General features: G+C 42.1%; 1 protein-coding gene across 17 annotated transcripts in view; it reads right to left on the bottom strand.

Moving 5' to 3' along the window:
- ANKRD6 (ankyrin repeat domain 6) overlaps positions 1–19,821 on the bottom strand; it is a 181,573-nt gene that overhangs the window by 28,515 nt on the left and 133,237 nt on the right. For 10 of the 17 annotated variants that reach the window (XM_073893611.1, XM_073893619.1, XM_073893618.1 and 7 more), the window contains exons 1-3: positions 7,470–7,568; positions 5,057–5,394; positions 708–806 (exon numbers count right to left, since the gene is read on the bottom strand). In XM_073893611.1, coding sequence (XP_073749712.1) covers positions 708–806; positions 5,057–5,350 — 393 coding nt within the window. In that variant the 5' untranslated portion in view covers positions 5,351–5,394; positions 7,470–7,568. Of the gene's footprint in view, positions 1–707; positions 807–5,056; positions 5,395–7,469; positions 7,569–19,821 lie in introns of those variants that run through there. The other 7 variants (XM_025862583.2, XM_025862595.2, XM_025862591.2 and 4 more) reach the window with 2 other exon arrangements.

Raw genomic sequence — 19,821 nt, 5'->3', positions numbered from 1 at the left:
AACAGTAGTGGCCATGTGTGGGCTGGCCTGGGGGACTGACTGCACACAGCAGGAAGCAGAAGGAAAAGTGACTGGATGGGGATGCTTGTGAAGGGGCTTCTGGCATGCTGCTAATGATCTGCTTCTTGATCTGGGGGCTCACAAAGATGTGCTCAGTTAGTGAAAACTCACTGAACTGCATGCTTATAATTTGCACATTTTTCTGTATATATGGGACACGAGTTAAAAAGTTGTCTACAAAAGTAAACAGAGACCGAACTGCACTTAATTACAAAGTTCCCTGTTTTAAGATTAACGATTTAAAAGCAACGATTAATATAAAATATATCATTGGGATTTCTTAAAGAGTTGATTTTGCTCATTTTTTTCCTCCCAATATATTTCAAATTCTATTTTTTTTTTTAAGTCAAGTGAGCAAGTTAATTTGAGTCCAGGGCACATCCTTTCCCCCATCCAGGCCTCCACAGGTCATTATTTCTAGAATTTTTTTCTTTACCATTTATATTTATGTGGTTGCCCACTGCTGCCACAGAACAGGAGGAAGGATTTAAAAAAATACAATTTGTTGGGATATTAGATACTGTTTCAAAAGAAAGTTGGGCTGATTTTATCCTGTTAAAGCATGAGTGATAGGACTCAGGAATGATAACATTGAACAGTCACAAGCTCCCGAAGCAGGGTCCTCAGGCGGACATGTCCCACGTCACCTTGTCTTGGCGGTCCAGAGCACAGCCCTCCTGGATGAGCGCCGCGATGACATCCGTGTTCCCCACCACTGTGGCCCGGTGCAAGGCGGTCTGATCCCCCTGCAGAGTGACATGTTGGCAGGAACATCAGTCAGCTCTCCCAGCCCTGCCCTGCACCACTCTGCGCTATTCGGACACAGGGACATCTCCTGTCCTCAATCGGAGCAGACCGGCCACCATGCCAGGCAGAGCTCTTTTGTTCCCAAACTCAGTAGGAACCTTAGACGGACCACAGAATGACTTCAGAGCTGACATCAGAATGAGGGTCAGGCACTTACCTGCCGCCTCAAGGAATGGCAGTGTTCAGAGATTATGACTGTCACATCTGCAAAGTGGGTCTGAGAGCTAGACTGTGTGTGCTATGCAGTTAAACCATCGATCTTTACTCCCTCCTGAGTCCTCTAGTTGCCTGCTCTCTTTCAGAGGAATCGCTATCTGGCTAAGTCAGCTAGCAACACTCAACGATCTGATGACAGGTGCGTATTTGTTGATTGACTTATATGGGCTGAGGGCAATGTAGAGATTTATGCCATGTCATCTGAAGACTCCAGGGACTATCACTGCATAAGTCTACGAAGCCTATTCTGATATTTCATGACAGCATCCTCACTGATTTATACTGCATTTTCTTTATGATCAGATGCTGGGGATTGCTGATCTTCTCCTTCTCCATCAGGGCACCAAAGGGAACTTGACTCTTTCCCCTAGCTGCAATTGAGAGAAAGTAAGATGGTCAAGATAAGAGAGAGTTCTGAAGTTTCTAAGAGCACATCTCATCTCTGACATGTACTCAGGAAATCAAGTCGAAACAAATTAAGTCTAGCCTGGGGTCCAAACTGAAATGGGGAGATAGGTGAACAGTGTGGAAAACTTCTGGTAGGAAGGGAGAGGTGCAGGGCAAGGGGGACAGGAGATATGAATCTTGCACAGTTTTGGGAGACACCTGTCATTTTATTGGGCCTCAGTTTCTTTACCTGTAAAGGAGAGGTGGATGCTCCCTAAGTTCTGTCCCTTCCCTTCTTGGGTTCTATGATTTGGTTGGTAAGAGTTCTGCCTAAAAATGTTCTGGTGGAGCACCAGAGGGGCAAAGGACACACCCTGGGGCATCCCTCATCTTTAGCCCAAGAGAGGAAAGAGAGACTATTATAAGACAAAAAATATGGAGATTTTTTTAAGGGGGATACACTGCTACTTATGAATCGCCTTAATGAAGTACTGATTCTACTTACTAAACACCCTGGAATCTAGAACAAACAACAATGCACGTTAAAATCACTTAATCCAAACAGAAATTCTGGAGATGGATGGTCATAATGGTTGTTCAGCAATGCAAATGTACTTAATGCCACTAAACTGTACAGTTAAAAATGGTTAAAATGGTAAATTTTATGTTATATGCATTTTATCACAATAAAACACTTAATGCTATTTAAAACTCAAATTCACTTTCTTAAAGCTAAAAAACTCCCTTTAAAAGTCCATGAGGGGAAGTGATTTTTATTTTCTTCCTTATACTTTTAAATAGTTTCCTACTTTTTATATTTAACAAATAGCCACAGGAAAAACTGCTATTTATTAAAAGTCTAAGCTGTAACAATATACCAATAATGGGATTGTCCACGTCTCAGAATCTTTTCTCACTGTTCATGCGTAGAATGTAAGGGATTTCCACAGTGATGGGTCAGCACATCCAGCTCCAGTATTATAACTGATTCACTGCCCACAGCATTTCTATCATGAACCCTCCCCATTGGCATCATAAGCCATTATTCCCATTAGACATTAGGTTTAGACTGGGTTTTCTTCTTGTCCACCTTCCCAGAGACCCCTTACTCAAAGAGAACCCTTTCTGCGCGTCTGCAGTCACAAGAGGAACGTGGCCACTGGATGGGGGGTGCAGGAGGCACGTCAAGCCATTACACATTCATCTCAAACATCCTAGGAAGTGTTTCCAGATGACATACACTATGCCCAAACAAGTCATCCTTTGAGAAACTGCCCAAGTCTTAACTTTTAAAAATTTCAATAAGAATTCCCACGATTGCCATTTCCCCCTCAGAATGGTGACAGGTTTTCCCAAAATGGGCCTGAAGTGCAATTTATGACCTGATGTGAAAGATGGCGCTCTGGTCTCGGCAAGAAGGGGAGACTGCAGCTCATTCTCTAGGGGTAAATACTGATGGGGCTTTAATTCCCACAGACTGCCAGCACTCAGATCAGCACTCCTTGGACTGATGATAACAACCTTGACACAGAACGGAACTTAACCATTCGATCTGTGTTGTGCATCTGTGTTGTGCACAAAGCCCGGAACTCATGGGTCATGTTGGTCACTCTTCTGAGTCTTTGCACGAGGGGCCTTGCTGGGTAGAGCACAGTCTAGCCTAAGCCATGTTGCAGGTCAAGTGTTTTATCATGTTTCACAAGCTACTCCTAAATCACGAGTTCAAGCAGCTTTGGAGCCAGAACATCACTATTATTTATTACTTGCTCTCGGCATGAATCATCTGTTTTTGCTTCCCTACAGAGGTCTTTTCCTTTGTGAAACTCTAGTTCAACGAAAGAAGCTAAATCTAACTTTTGGTTTAGCCTTTAAAAGTAAATTTCCAGACGGATTAACAAGACTCAAGGAGATCTAACAACTTGGTGAGACTACAGTGAGAACACAGACTGTCCTAAGCCACTGGGACAGGTGTCTCTTGCAGAGACTTTTAGAGGCACTGCCTGTCTCCAGACCACCACTTCCCCTCCATCTTCACTGCCCTCAGAGGCCTCACTCCGAGCCCGGGTCCTGGCCTCATCAGATAAACACTGCTGAGAAGGCCAACATCAGCCTTTCCCCACTGCAAGTGGCTGTCCTTGAGCCGTGCCATTAGCTTTGCAAACACTGAATGGGACAGTTCTGGAGGACTGAGGAAGACAATTTCTCTGGCTTATAAACACCAGCCACTCCAAAGTTACCAAGATGAGAGTCGAAGGCCACACAAAGAGACATGAAACATATAAGCAAAGGGCCAGCCTGGGCTATCTATCTCAGGGCTACTCTTCCCCAGAACACAACCCAATCGAGCACCCGAGACCCTCAACTAAAACAGGGCCAGTTACCTGGGAATCAACTTTCCTCCTATAAAATGTACCTTGGAAACATTTCCTCTTTTTTTTCTTTTAATATTTTATTTATTTATTTAACAGAGAGAGAGAGCACAAGTAGGCAGAGAGGCAGGCAGAGGGAGAGGGAGAGGCAGGCAGAGGGAGAGGGAGGTGCAGGCTCCCCGCTGAGCAGGGAGCCTAACGTGGGGCTCAATCCCAGGACCCTGGGATCATGACCTGAGCTGAAGGCAGACACCCAACCAACTGAGCCACCCAGGTGCCCCGAAACATTTCCTCTTTGAAATAGGACATAGAAAACAACAAAACGTGTCCTCAATACATACTTATTAGCAGACCCCGGCAGCAACTTTGACATAATCCTTATTTCTATATTATCTAAATACACCATGAAATTCTGAAACTTTGAAAAAAGAATGCTGCAAAAGGTATGACACTCTTAACAGCATTCGATAGTTGTTTGTTCAGTAAATATTGACCCTCTGCTATACTCTAAGTGGCATCTAATTCTCATTTTATTGATTAAAAAAAAAACAACAACAACGAAGGCTCAGTGCTGTTCAGTGTCTAGCCGAGGATAACCAGCTAATTCGGGGTAGTGTGGTTAGGCCCAAATTCAAACTGTCAAGGCTCTTTGCACTTAACTCCAAGCTGTTTCCACCCCGTGAAATCAATGAACCTCAGTCTGGCAGGCCTTAAAAAAGATCAGCTGCCTCTTGATGGCATCCCCTAGCTGAGTGCTTTAGTACAATGCCATGGCCACTACAGGCACCCAAGAAATATTTGTGGAATGATTAACTACAAAGATGCAAAAGGAAAAACACTGCAGCTGGAAACGCGGAGAGCCAGCCACCTTGCAGTTTGGCACTTTGGTTTGGAACATGCTGACCTGTTTGCAAAGTGCATGAACTGCCAATCTCTCAATTTTTCTGACTTCAGTGTTTCTCACGTATGGAATCTAAGGAGTTTGGAACCTCTGAGGTCTCCATCTTTGTTGCGAAATACTTTTAGTGTTCTCTCCTACATGGTGAGAAAGGGTGGGCACAATGCACGCAGATGCCGAAGCTAAGCTCATGGAAGAAACCCGAGTCCCACTAAGGCGGAACACGTCCCTCTTTAGGAGGAATCTCTCCCAGGTGGCACAGACAGATATGTTGTAAGGAAGCCCAGAATGGCGCAGGTGTGCAAAGCAAGTTGCTGACCTCTTTTTCTCTCTCTGATCTTCTAGGGTTCTTGCTAGCCTTTCTTCTCTGGTTTTTCTTAGTTTTTTCTTCCTTCGTGGCTTTTATCATGGCCACGGGGTCCTGGACTATTTCTGAGGTGGGGGCTGTGTGGTTGCTCATGGACCAATCAGAGATGGCATCAGAGGTCCAATGTGAGTTGACAGGATTGGCCGGAAGCAAGCGGGAATTTTCTCTTGGAGTTGCATATTCTAAAGAACTGGTTTCCACAGGCTGAAATTCATAATAATCCCATTCCAGGCCACTGGAGGTCATTCTTCAACTAATTCTCAGTCCTTACCATGACATAAGGTATGTATCTGTAGAATATGAAGTTAGGAGTAAATTCTTCACAACATTAACATTCTCTATTTCTACCCATCATCCAAGACAGGTAACTTCTGAACTGATTTTTTTCCAATAATTAACGTCCCAGCTTCTTTAAAAAAAAACACCCATAGTTTTCTTCTTTGAATTCTTGCATAAATTTCAAAGCTGATCACCAACAGGCACAATAAATATGTAGAAGAGAGACATGAACAATATTCTGGCAAATGCATTGCTTCAGAACTAGTGAAGATCAATTCTACCTTCTCCTTTCTCAACCATTTTTACACTGTTTTGTTGCTGTGTTTTTGTTTTGTTTTTGTCTTGATTTAAGCTATCAGGGAGAAGCAATGTACACACTGTCTGATTAGGGCAGGGAAAAGATGCAAGAAAATACATTATTCCAATAAATGAAATGAAGGTGTTCCTGTCTGAAAGTAGCGCTGAATTTCCTTCAGCTGACATGTCTCCCCTTGGCTACCTTGTGAAAACTCCTATTTTACTTCTTACCTTGCCTGATACAAACTTCTAGGAAGTTAGCATGGCTTTTGCTGTATGAGAACACAGTGATTCTCGGAGCTCAAAACCGGAGGCAGGAGTTGGGTAGGAATGCGTTAACATGCCTGGCATGGTAGCCTTGCCAGAATGGCCAGTGAGGACTCTAATTAGGCAAAGAGAAGACCAGATGCATCCCAACATGTCTGTACGAGAAACTCAATGCTCTGCCTTTTCTGTGGTCAGAATCTCTTCTCTCTCTCCTTGTATGTTCATTCCTGTCGTCTAAGGAGATGATATATAATCAGGAATGTTATGATAGTTTAGAGTGTGGGGAAAAAAATATGACCAAAGGTAGAAATCAATAGCTAAAAGCTAAACCAGTATCTTTTGAAAGTAACATTTTTGATGACCCAACAGGTTCCAAATATAACCAGAGATTTATGAATGATACTGGACAGCCTTCTGCCTGTACATAAAGCAATGACATTTAGCTATTTCTTTACAAATGCTGTCCATCTCACTTGTGTGTCTGCCAAGTTTTAGAACATTACACAGACGACTAAAGAAAATTAGAAGCACTTTGGTAACCTATACCCTAGCACACCTGAGGGTCTGAAATTTGATTAACACTCTGTAACCACAGTTATTCAAGGAGAGTCAGGAAGAGATTATGGTTAAGTGCAAATTCTACAAGATTTTGTGTTCCTCACAAAATTTCTTATTTCTTAGAGTCCTACCACACAAATTAGAGTTGAAATTAGAAACAGTTTCTGAAAATAGCTTCCAATCCCATTATCATAGGACTTTTTCCTAATAACTAATTGGAGGACAATTTACATAATCTTATCTATATCCTCCTCTTAGAGAATTTATTTCCCCAAAGACCCAAGACAACCCTGTGCGCTACATGACATCATCCCAGCCACTGTTGATTGACTCAGAAATGGATACTTGACTCCAAAGAAGGAGCCAATCAGTCTTTCTCTAGATAATCTGAATGAAGAGACTCAGAGACTGAGTCTTAATAAAGGCATAGCACCAGAGGGAATTCTTTCAAGACTTCCTTTTTCTTGGATTCTATGATATCAGTTTTTTCTTTTGGACAGGTCCCCTTTAACTAAATGTACACTAAGAGAAATCAAGGTGAGAAGAGGAAAAAATTAAGTTTTTCAGCCCTATTTTTTGTCTAATGGTAAGCTTGGTCAATGACAGATTTCCAACAGGCCTTGCCCACACTTGGGTGTATGTGTATGTCATGTGCTCCTTCACACTGAGACAGGACATAGGCAAAATACCCTTTGAGGCTCTACACTTGGATGATACTAGATAGGACATGAACCATGATGGGAAAACCACCCCACCCTTGCAAACTCTAGCTTGGTACCTAGAATGGATCCCAGGTCTTCAAGAGGAAGTTCTTCCCACCATGGGGACCAAGATGAAGCTAAAAAGTGCTGGGAGTGCATCTTCTACCTTCCCACATTATAGCAGGCTATACACTATACTCTAGATTTCTAGGCAGACAAGCTCCCCTAACAACCCATCCCAATAGAATGTGGCTTCTACTCACATCATCCTGGACATCAAGGTCACAGCCAGCCTTCAGCAAGATCTGGACCACAGAAAGATGACCCTTATTGGCAGCAAGATGAAGGGGGGTCCGGCCATGCTGTTAATGCAAAGCAAACACTTATTTCAGAATAGGACATCAAAACCACTACTCTGGGGGCACCTGGGTGGCTGTCAGTTGAGCTCCTGACTCTTGGTGTCAGCTCAGATCATGATCTCAGGGTCATGGGATTAGGCCCACGTCAGGCTCTGTGCTCAGCATCGAGTCTGTTTGAGATTCTCTCCCTTTCCCTCTGCCCCTTCCCTGCTCATGCACACACACACTCTCTCTCTAAACAAATAAATAAATAAATCTTAAAAAAAAAATAAATCTTTAAATAAATAAATCTTAAAAAAAAAATAACCACTGCTCTGGAGGGGGTGGGGGCCTGGAGCAAGGTTTACATAGTGGAAGCCCCCTTCCCCTTCAGTTAGGCAGGAGATTCTTATATATTTACTCAGAATTCAAGTTTGTCTCAGTTAACCTTTGTTATTGGCATTGTGATAAATGAATAAAATATGCTAAAAATGTGAAGATTTCCTTCAGTACATAATTTCTACTCCCCACTCCACAAACAAGTAGGAATATGAGGGGTTTCATGTTTTCTCTTATTTTCCCCCTGGTGCTAATACTCAAGCATGATGGAATGGTCACAATGAATTGGGATAGGGCAAAAGATAGGAGAACAGTAAGAGGTCAAGCTAATCAGCTCAGAAAAATCTGGTTAGTAATCATTAAAAATTGAAACTACTGGTCAAACAGCTTTGAATAGGTTCTCCCTTTTTTACTTACTTATTTTTTATTTATTTATTTTGGTTCTCCCTTTTTTAAAACAAATTTTAAAATTACAACATATTTCAGCCATTCAAAAATATGAATAATATTTTAAATGTACATACCCACCAATCACTTTAAAACACCATAGATGTTCCTTGTGAACCCCTCCCAGATTTCATTTCCCTCCAGCTCCAGAGATAACCATTCTTAAATTTGGTATTCTTCATTCTTTTGCCATTAATTATACTTTACTATCCATTTATTGCTATAAATAATAACTAAACATTGTTTTGCTTACTTTAGAGCCTTATATAAATAGTATTAAACTTTTTATCACTTGGCAATTTTTTTGTCCAATGTTATATTTTTTATAGATTTTTTTTCATATTGTCACATGTAGTTTTGGTTCATGTATTCATTATTCACACATTCTCTACTGATGGGCATCCAGGTTCTTTTCAGTGGTTTGCAGAACACATTTGTTGCACATGTCCCTGTGCATCTGAGGGGGACTTCGTAGCCCTATTGTTGGATCACAGCTCTATTGACCATCCTTCAACAGCCCTAACTAATACACAGCCTCCTGAGGTTATGACACGGGAGTAACACCCAGAATTACTCTCTTCGGTATAAATCAACTATCCAGAGAACTGACCTTGCCAAACTCCAAATTCCTCAAATTCTAAAGGAGACATTATGTTCCCTTTGCTTTCTCACTCAAGTTCACTGTGAAGAAATGTTCTCCCTCCGGCTTCAAAAATCATTTAGCCATGGCTCCCAGCCATGTTGAAACACACCCTCTGCATCTCATATGGGTCTCTTATTAAGGGGATAATAGTCTCTTACGTCCTTCTAGCACCTCAATAAAACTTTCCAAAGAGCTTTATTGATATTCTAGCAGGATACACCCATTTATGATCTCCATAAAGTGTCAGTTTGCCATGGGTACCTAGCCTTGGAGGAAAACAGAGATAGCAGACAATAAAGGATCTTAATTTCTACCCATGAAATGCAATCAAAGCACTAGAATGATTCCGTAAAGAAAGAGGTCAGAGCTCACTTTAAAATTAGAATTCTTAATTAAGAAAAAAGTTACTCCCAAGAAAGTGGGCTATAAAAAGTCTTCCTAAAAAGGTAATGTCTAAGAGAAGATGGAGTGACCTTCCTTGGCTAGCAACTGTCTCAGTGCACACTGCTTAACCTTCATTCTTTCAGTGAAAGGTCCACAGCCGATCAGATGGAGCCAACAAGCGGGTTCCGCTCCCTGGGCCTGGTCCCAGGCTCCATCTGTCATCACGTGTCCTTGTTGAGGACATCAGACAATCACCTTCACCAAGGTTCTAAGGCATTATAAAACACGGAAGTTCGTCATGTTTGTGAGGAGACAGATGCGTGTGCTTTTAGGAAGGCTGACAGGATGGTGGGACCCAAGTGCTTCTGAGCAACTGGAAAATATAAACCCTGATGGGGAGAAGTCCCTGGAGAGAGCCTGGAAGGAGGACAAAGGACAAGGAGTCTCCAGGTGTCAGGTCAGGGGAGCCCGAGGAACATCCTCCTCAGCAACCAGATACGCCTGGTTGGACGTGGACACCCAAGGAGGCAAAAGGGTTTGCCCAAAAGAACACAAATAATCAGAAGGCAGAAGGAAATGCTGCTGTGGTTCAAACGAGGTCACACCCGGGAGGGCGCTTTAGAATCTATAAATTACTGACAAGATGGGCCTGGACTAGAGGCACCTTCCCAATCCAAAGTCAGCAGAAAATCCCCTCTGTGGCGAAAGGGCAGGCTGGAGGCACCGGCTCCTGACAAGCCCAGTTCAAATCCTGGCTCTGACTAATAACAACGGTGTGACTTTGTGCACAACACTCTCCTAAGCCCATTTTCTCACCTATAAAAGAGGAATAGCCGCCACTATCCACCCCATAAAAACTTGAAATAAGATAAATGAGGTAATATCCACCATCTAAGATGGGTTTTCCTTCCCTCCAGCTGTCCTCAGCCCTCACCCCTGAAGATACCCCAACTGTTCCCTCTCTTCTTTGACACCCCTGCTCCTTTGCCTTAGCACAGACCAGTGGGATATTTTCAATGGCAAACAGACCTGGGTGAAGGGTTGGAAATCAGATCACTTGGATAGCCAAATGGGCTCCAGCTGAAGGGCCAAGGTTCCTACTGGCCAGCCCTTTTTTTTTTAAGGGGGGGTGGGCAGAGGGAGAAAGAGAATCTTAAGCACGCTCCATACTCAGCTCCACGCTCAGCACGGAGCCTGACATAGAGCTCGATCTCATGACCTTGAGTTCATGACCTGAGCTGAAATCAAGAGTTGGACACATAACTGACTGAGTCACCCAGGCGCCCCTCCTGCCAGCCAGTTTTGATCCACTTGTCCACTTCCATTTTGAAATATAGCCCATGGTTTCCAGTTTCTGCATCTCTGCTGGATGGCATTCTTCCAGGGAATGCCCTTCTCCAAACTATGCCTTCTCTGATTCCCCAAGAAGCATTCCCTGGCTTGTCTTCTCCGTTCCCACAGCACCTGAGCTTCCTCTTAGGAAACCACCACATTCTGTTTTGAGTGTCACCCTGGGCCCTGGCTTTTCCTTCCAACTGGGCCATAATCCGCCTGAGGGCAGGACTGTGCCTTCCACGAATGATGAAGCCAAGTTGACTCTGGGGTGGAATGGGGCTATGTCAAAGAGGTGCCAGTGTTCCTCAACCATAGGCGGACTGAGGCTACCAGGGACACAGGAGCAAATTCCAATTCCAGGCTTGACCTCAGAGAAATGGAGAGTCTAGGGGTCGCTGCAGACTCCAGATTTGGGGATGTCCCAGCCCCTCGGAGGAAGTGTATACCTCTAGGAGCTGCATAAGTATTGAAGCAGGTGCAACAGTGACATGGAGAAGGCTGCAATCCCTACGTGTGAGGCGGCAAATAATAACTGACCCTAAGAGGAGTCTCTGAATGACTTAAGACTCCAGAGTGCAACTGCTCTCATCTTCCTGCCTGTAGGACTGGCCAATGAAAGAAATGGGAAAAGGAGAAAAGACTGTGAACTATGAATGATAAGAGGAAGAAATTTTTGAAGCATCCGTTTGTCCTGGGACCTCCCCCAGTTCAATGACTAGTTCAAGTTAACTCAACTCAACCCTGGCTCTGGAGGGCTCAGGAGACCACTAATAATAAGGACAAGAGGAAGAAACAGCCGCAGCTAACATTTATGGGATACTTACTATGTGATATCTTAAGAATTTTACATGTATTAGCTCATTCAATCCTCCCCACAACCCTATGAGGTAGGCACTATTTTTAAGATGAGGAATTTCCATTTTACAGATGACAAAACTGAGGCATGGAGGGACTCTGTCACTTTTTCTGTGTCATAAAGCAGGTAATTTGAGCCTGGATTCACCCCTAAGCCAACTGATTCTGGCCCCCACGTTCTGACCCACCATTCTACCTGCTGCCCCCTTTCTGGCGGTGGTGGGGGGCTCTCTCCTGGCAGAGGCGTTTCATCGCTCACTGTTAGGAAGCTCCCAAGACTCCCAGATGATGACCTATGGAAATGACCTGGTTTCCTTAGAATCTCAAGGACAAGGACAGAGGTTGTCTATTCTCACCATACATCGAATCCCTCGGGCAGGTTGGTCTGTTTGTCCGTCCACCTATATTGACGCTTGAGCCCCTTCACCAGAGTTTCTGACTCCACTCTCTGTTGTGGGGCCCAGGCATCTGTGGTTATATACCCTCCCTGAGTGATTCTAATGAGTGACCCAGGCTGAGAACTACAGGACGAGATAAAGAGGGGCCAGGATAATCCTCTCCAGGGAAGCTATAGGCCCTCAGGTGGAGCCTGCCGTGTCGGGCCTGTCCAAGCAGGAGTCATTCCTCTAGCTACATTCTTCGTGATGCTCTCAACCCCACCTGTCAGGATAAAACACTAAAATACTGCACCACCACCGCCCAGAGTTCCTGCTTCTTAAAAGAGTATGTGAGCAATATAATGACATTACTAAAAATCTGGAAAATAAAAAATCTGTAATTCTACCACCCAACAAAACTATTATCATTTATTTTATTTATGAGAGAGAGAGAGAGAGAGAGAGCTCTCAAGCGGGGAGGGGAGGGGAGGGGCAGCGGGACAGAGAGGAAGAGGGAAAGAATCCCAAGCATGCTCCACATTGAGCAGGGAGCCCAACGGAGGGTGCAATCTCATGAGCCTGAGATCATGACCTGAGCCAAAACCAAGAGCTGGATGCTTAACTGACTGAGCCACCCAGGTGCCCCACAACTATTATCATTTTTATCCAGTCTTTTTCAGTGCATCTTTTCTACTGATGCTTTTGCATAGTTATATCAATAGATCACATATAACTATCTTGCTTTTTATATATTATACCTTAAACGAGTGGTTCTCAAACTTTATTAGGCAGCAGAATCTCTTGGATGGCTTATTAAAAGACAGATATCTGGGCCTCCCTTCCAGAGTTTCTGGTTCAGTAGGTCTGGGGTGGAGATGAAGAATTTGCATTTCTAACAAGTTCCCAGGAGGGGCAGATGCTGCTAGTAGGGGATGACATTTTGAGAGCCACTGATGTAAACCACTGGTTTTCAAGCTGTTTGCACATTAGAATTACTTGAAATCTTAAAATAAAAACAAACCTAAAATTTACCCCCAAAGGACTGTGTTTTTTTAAGTTCTAGGTGATTCTAATGTGTAGCCAGAGGTTATAAACCCCTGCCTTGGACGCTTTAAATGTGTCAGTTGCTCCGATCTGCCCTGGTATCAGAAGAGGCCAGCTGAGACCAGTAGGAATGAGAAGTCACAGGACCCTGCAGGGAACGCACATTTTCCTTGATCTAACCAGGGTGAGACAGGGACTCAGTGCCCGTCCACTTCCGGGGAACTAAAGAGCAAAGGGCCTTGAGATGTTGCCAGGCAATACCCACAAAAAAGGGCCCCAGTGTCAACGACTCTGGGGCTCTGCTCTAGGGTGCTACTTTGTTCTGGCAGGTCAGCCCCATGGGTCCCAACTTCCAGCAGAACTGCTGCATGGGGACAGCAGAGAGAGTCCTGTTCCGGCAGGCGACCTGTAAATTACACTCACAGGTGACCATGAAGAGCTGGCAGAATGAAGCTGCTCCTTCTGAAGAGGCCAACTCCCAGCTGGAGGGGCTGGGCTCTGTCAGGGAGCATTCCAGGAGGATTCCTGTTCAGATAAAGATCTCCTACCAAAGGGGATGACTCCGAGACCAGCCAAAGGTAATGAGCTTAAAATACACCTTGAAAGGAAGTGGAGGTGTTTTGTTCCCAGCAGGTGCTTAACCCTTCTCCCAGGCAGACAATCCCACGCAGAGGGGAGTGTTTATTGGAGAGACCTCCTAAGGAAGGGCTGAGCCCCAGGGAGGGGGACCAGGGACCATTTGAGAACCACAAGGGACAGAAGCCTGGAAAGACTCCTTTTCTACAGACTCCATGGGGCCATGACTCTGGTCACTCATTACTCTAGCCAGGATCCAGAGGTTGGGTCCTGGCTCTTTGATCGTGCTTAGGTATCCTGGATCTTCCATAGTAAAGAGAGCAGGCTTTTCAGACTGACAATACGTGCCCCATGAATGATGAGCCCTGACCCTCCGTCAACTGCTCGGTCTAACAGAGCAGGCCTGGATGAGGGAGATGAGTGAGAAGGCAATATATACAAATATCGAATCATTACATTGTTTACCTGTAACTAATATAATGTTATATGTCAATTGTATCTCAACAAAAAAAGTGAGAAGAAAGGGTGCTGTGCTTACCCACTCTATGACCAAAGTCATACAGAGACCTGGGGCATAACCCAAAGTAATAAAAAGGCTAGAAACTGAAGAGAGGAGAGGCAAGGTTGAAAGAACCAGGACTCAGTAGCTCAAAGAAATAAAACAATTAAACTGTCTTAACTGGAGGTTGTTACAAGGTGGGCAGTTGCACAGATGTTACCCACTTGAAGGGAAACAGTTTACGGGGAAAAAATTTAGGTTAGATTAATGTAATAACTTCAAAATGGCAATGCTTCCTTTCTTCCTGAGATCATGAAGTAGATCAGGGTCATGCAATCTTTACTGAGGCACGAAAACGGCTGTCTATGTTATCTGTGGTGTTAAAGAAAGAAGCAAGGAAAGAGAGAAGTAGGAGGCAAGAAAGATGCAATGCTGGGAAAATAAGAGTGACATATTTTAGGAACAACAGAATGTTCAGATTGATAAGGGTCTTTGAGAGTTTAACTTGGATGAGTATAGTAAGGCTAACAGAGGTTTTATGACTTTGCAAGAGGACAAATCTAACTTCTGGCAGAACTACACAGAGTAGAATTCTGGCCACTTGGACCCTCATTTAGATTTTAAATGGTAGAAAACCCCCACCAGGGGCGCCTGGGTGGCTCAGTCAGTTAAGCATCTGCCTTCAGCTCAGGTCATGATCTTGTGGCCCTGGGATCGAGCCCCGTGTCAGGCTCCCTGATCAGCTGGGAGCCTGCTTCTGCCTCTGACTCTTGCTCGTGCTCTCTCGTTGGCTCTTTCTCAAAGAAATAAATAGAATCTCAAAAAAAAGAAAACACCCACCATCTTTCTTAGATGCCCCCAGAATCCTCTTCTCAGACACTGTATTCCCCAAATCTCAACTGGATGGAATAGTATAGATTTGGGTTGAAAAATTCAGTCCTTCTTATGATTCAAGGAAAACAAAGTTATGAAGGCCTTCAGAAGAAAATGGGCAAAGAAAAAGTGCCACGGATCAAAGGAGACTGAGACAATAAAACTTTATTTAAAAAAAAAAAGCTGATAGTTTAAAAAGCCTTCAGAGGGGTACCTGGGTGGCTTAGTTGCTTAACTGTCCGACTCTTGATTTTGGCTCAGGTTATGATCTCAGGGTAGTGAGACTGAGCCCCACACCCAGCGTGGAGCCTGCTAAAGATTCTCTCTCTCCATCTGCCCTTCTTCCACTCTAAAATAAATAAATAAATAGCCCTCAGAGCTTTCTTTCCTTGTTGGAAAAGTATTTTGTCTACCTATCTACTTGGATGAGTAACTTAACACATCCTAATGAGACTGCAGGTGACAAAAAGCAGTGAGAGACTAAATTCGTTGGATGACAAAAATCAGGATCCAGGAAAATCTCAGATTGGAAGAACAGGCTGATTTTCACAAGACAAAATGTAATGGCGGCAGATATAAAATTCCTGTGCTGAGGATCAACAGTCCAATCACACAAGGGCAGGGGTACAGGAATTGTCCCGTAAAATAATCCTCCCTTTTCAAATGATCGATTTCCTATGCCAAAAAGCTTCATAATCCTTCTCTAAGTCATACTTCAGGGATGGCCTGATAATCATAAATAATTTGGCTAGATGATTTGAAATGTATATTGTTAGGAATCAAGTATTCAAATATAATGACTTAAGAAGACAGTTCCTTTAAAGGTGATCCAATAACTGCCAGGTTTGGGCTTGCTTCTAGAAAAGTCCACCAGCAAGAAGAACCAAAATATTTCAAGCAACTTAATTGGCTGTTAAGAATTCCATCAGTTCCTGTACTATATCTGTCCCTAAGTGATAAAGCATCACTTAAGGGCACCCATATTCCTCCATAGGTAGCTGCTTAGACAAGATTTTCAATCAGTTGATGCACTGAGAGAGTAAAACATGGTGGTTCAATGCATGATGAGCTATGGTCAAGAGATAAGAACTGTCCTCTCATATCTTCTGTTTTTTACTAAAAATCACTGCCTTTTCAGCAACTAGTAATATAGTCATTTGGTTTTCTCCTTTAATTGTTGGTATATCGAATTATGGAATCATCCATGCATTCCTGGATCAAACTCCATGTGATCACACAGTATTATTCTTTTGATCAATGCTATATCCTTCTAAGTAATGTTATTAAGAATTTTTATATCTATATTCATAAGTGAGTGTGATCTATACTTCTTGTACTATATCTTTCTCTCTCATTCATATTTACCTGGTTTTTGTATTCAGGTTGTGCTGGTTTCATAAACTAAATCTACCTTTCCATTTTGTTCTATGCTTTACAATAGTTTAAATAACAATGGAACTAATTTTTTGCTGTTGTTAAAATATGGAACAGGGCTAACCATTTGGCCCTAGTACTTTTTTAAATTTACATCTTTAATCATGTTTCTAATCGCTTCTATGGTAATTAGACTATTTAAGTTTTCTGCTTCTTCTTGGGTCAATTTGTTGATTTTTTTTTCCAATACTGATGTACTTTTTATTAAACATCTAATATATAATAATATACTATTATATTCAAACTCCTTCCCGCTTATAACCTGCTTTATCCCATTGGGTTCCTTTGCTCTCTAGACTAGAGCAGTAGTCTCAAACTTTAGCAGGCATCAGAATCATCACAGGGGGCCCACCCCCAGTTTCTGACTCTGTAGGTCTGGGGTGGGGCCTGAGAATTTGCATTTCTAACTAGTTCCTGGTAACGCTGATGCTGCGGGTCAGGGCACCACATTTTGAGAACCACAATTCTAGAGCAGTGTTTTTGCTTTTTTTTTTTTTTTTAAGTTATGTTATGTTAGTCACCACACATCCCATCATTAGTTTTTGATGTAGTACTCCATGATTCCTTTGTTGCTCATTTTTTTTATTGTGGTAAACTATACATAGCATAAAATTTACCATTTTAACCATTTTTAGGTGTACAATTCAGTGGCATTACATATAGTCACAATGTTGTAAAACCATAACCACTACCAAAGTCCAAGTTTTGGGGGCACCTGGGTGGCTCAGTCAGTTAGGCATTTGGCTCTTGATCTCAGCTCAGGTCTTGATCTCAGGGTCACGAGTTCAAGCTCTGCGTTGGGCTCCACACTGGGCATGGAGCTTACTTAAAAATTATTTTACAAATTAACAAATTAAAATGAATACATAAATTCCAAATGTTTTCATTATTCCAACAAACTGTATCCATTAAACAGTAATTCTCCATCCCCTGCTAACCTCTATTCTATTTTCTGTCTCTATGAATTTATCTATTCTAAGTACTTCATACAGGTGGAATCATACAAAATGTGTCCTTTTGTATCTGGCTTATTTCACTTAGCATGTCTTCAAGATTCATCCATGTTGTAGCATGTACCAGAATTTCATTCCTTTTTAAGGCTGAGTAATATTCCATTTCATGAATACACATTTTGTTTATCCTTTTAATCTTGTTGATGGACATGTGGGTTGTTTCCACTTTTGCTACTGTGAATAATGCTGTATGAACATGGGTGTACAAACAACTCTTCAAGGCCCTGCTTTCACTTCTTTTGGGTGTATATCTAGAAGTGGAATTGTCAAATTATATGTTAATCACGTGTTTAAATTTTGAGGAACCACCATACCATTTTCCAGAGTAGCTGCACCATTTTACATTCCCACCAGCAATGCATAAGTGTTCTAATTTCTCCATGTTCTTAAACCACTTATTTTCTCTTTGCTTTGTTTGATAATAGCAATTCTAATGAGTGTGAAGCATCACATTATGATTTTGATGGACATTTCCCTAATGACATTTCCCTATTAAACATCTTATCAAGTGCTTATTGACCATTTATACATCTTCTTTGGAGAAACATCTATTCAAATGCTTTGCTTATTTTAAAAATCGAGCTGTCGGGGCACCTGTTAAGCATCTGCCTTTGGCTCAGGTCGTGATGCCAGAGTCCTGGGATCGAGCCCCGCATCGGGCTCCCTGCTGAGTGGGAAGCCTGCTTCTCCCTCTCCCACTCCCCCTGCTTGTGTTCGCTCTCTCGTGTGTCTCTCTCTGTCAAATAAACAAATAAAAATCTTAAAAAAAAAATCGAGCTGTATTCAGTCAACGAGATACGTGATATCAATAAGAGAAAGAATAAAAACTATATGATCATTCAATAGATGCAGAAAAACCATTTGACAAAGTACAACATCCATTCATGATAAAAAAAAAACCCTCAACAAAGTAGACTTAGAGGGAACAAACCATAACATAATAAAGGCCATACATGGCAAACTCATACCTAACATCATACTCAATGGTGAAAGACTGAGAGCTTCGCCCCTAAGATCAGGAACAACACAAGGATGTCCACTCTCGCCACTTTTATTCAGCATAATACTGAAACTCCTAGCCGCAGCAATCACACAAGAAAATATTTAACGTCTTTTCATTTGCTTATTTGCCAGCTGTATATTCTATTTGGAAATGTCTCTTCATGTCTTGTGCCCATTTTCTAATAGGATTGTTCATTATTTTACTGTTGAATTTTAAGTTTTTTATACATTCTAAATACAAGTCCTTTGTCAAACATGTGGTTTGCAAATATTTTCTCCCAGACTGTTGGTTGCCTTTTCATCTTAACAGAGCTGTTCACACAGTAAAATTTTTTAAATTTAATGATTTATCAAGTTTTATCAAGTTTTCCTTTCATGTATCATGTTTTAGGTGTGAAACCTAAGAACTTTTTGCCTGACCCTAGATCCTGAAAATTTTCTCTTCTGATTTTTTTCTAAAACTTTTATTATTTTACATTTAAGGTTAATGTCTGCATATGGTATTCTAAAACTATGGACGTCCAGTTGCTCCAACCTCATTTGTGGAGCGTTCCTCTACCGAACTGCTTTTGTGCCTTTGTGAAAAATCAGTTGAACATATTTGTGTGCATCTATTTTCCGGTTCTTAATTGTGTTCTATTGATCTCTGTGTCTATCCTTCCACCAATACCATATTCCTCAATTACCGTAGCTACATTTTGAGCCTTAATATCAAGTAGAGTAATTCCTCCCAATATACATTTTTTAGGTATTCTGGAGTCTATGCCTCTCCACATACATTTTAGAATCTGCCTGTCTATATGTGCAAAAAAAAAAAAAAAAACTTTGAGGAATTTTTTTTAAAGATTTTTATTTATTTATTTGACAGAGAAACAGTGAGAGAGGGAACACAAGCAGGGGGAGTGGGAGAGGGAGAAGCAGGCTTCCCACTGAGCGGGGAGCCCGATGCAGGGCTCAATCCCAGGACCCCTGGATCATGACCTGAGCCGAAGGCATACACTTAATGACTGAGCAACCCAGGCACCCTTGGAATTTTAATAGAAACTACATTCAACCTATAGATAAATATGGAGAGAATTGTTATCTTTACTATGTTGAGTCTTCTAACTGTGAACCTGGTATGCATCTCTAATTAGGTCTCCTTTGATTCCTTTCACCAGCCTTTTACAACTTTTCAGATCCTGTACTCATTTTGTTAAAAATATACTTAATTCCCTTTAAAGTGACTATAAAGGACATTGTGTTTTTAATTTCCATTTCCACATGTTCAGTTAGTATATAGCAATGCAATTGATTTTTGTGTGTTGATCTTCTATCCTGCAAGTTTGCTAAACTCTCTTACTAGTTTTAGTTTTTTGTTGATTCCTTAGTATTTTCCATGTAGACAATCATGTCATCTGCATACAAAGACAGTGTTATTTCTTCTTTTCTAATCTGTATGTCTTCTTTTCTTCTT

The sequence above is a fragment of the Callorhinus ursinus genome, unplaced genomic scaffold (genome assembly GCF_003265705.2).
Source record: "Callorhinus ursinus isolate GAN/ISIS: 27379988/994484 unplaced genomic scaffold, GSC_fseal_2.0 scaffold6, whole genome shotgun sequence".
NCBI lineage: Eukaryota > Metazoa > Chordata > Mammalia > Carnivora > Otariidae > Callorhinus > Callorhinus ursinus.
This window is presented reverse-complemented; position numbering and strand designations above follow the sequence as displayed.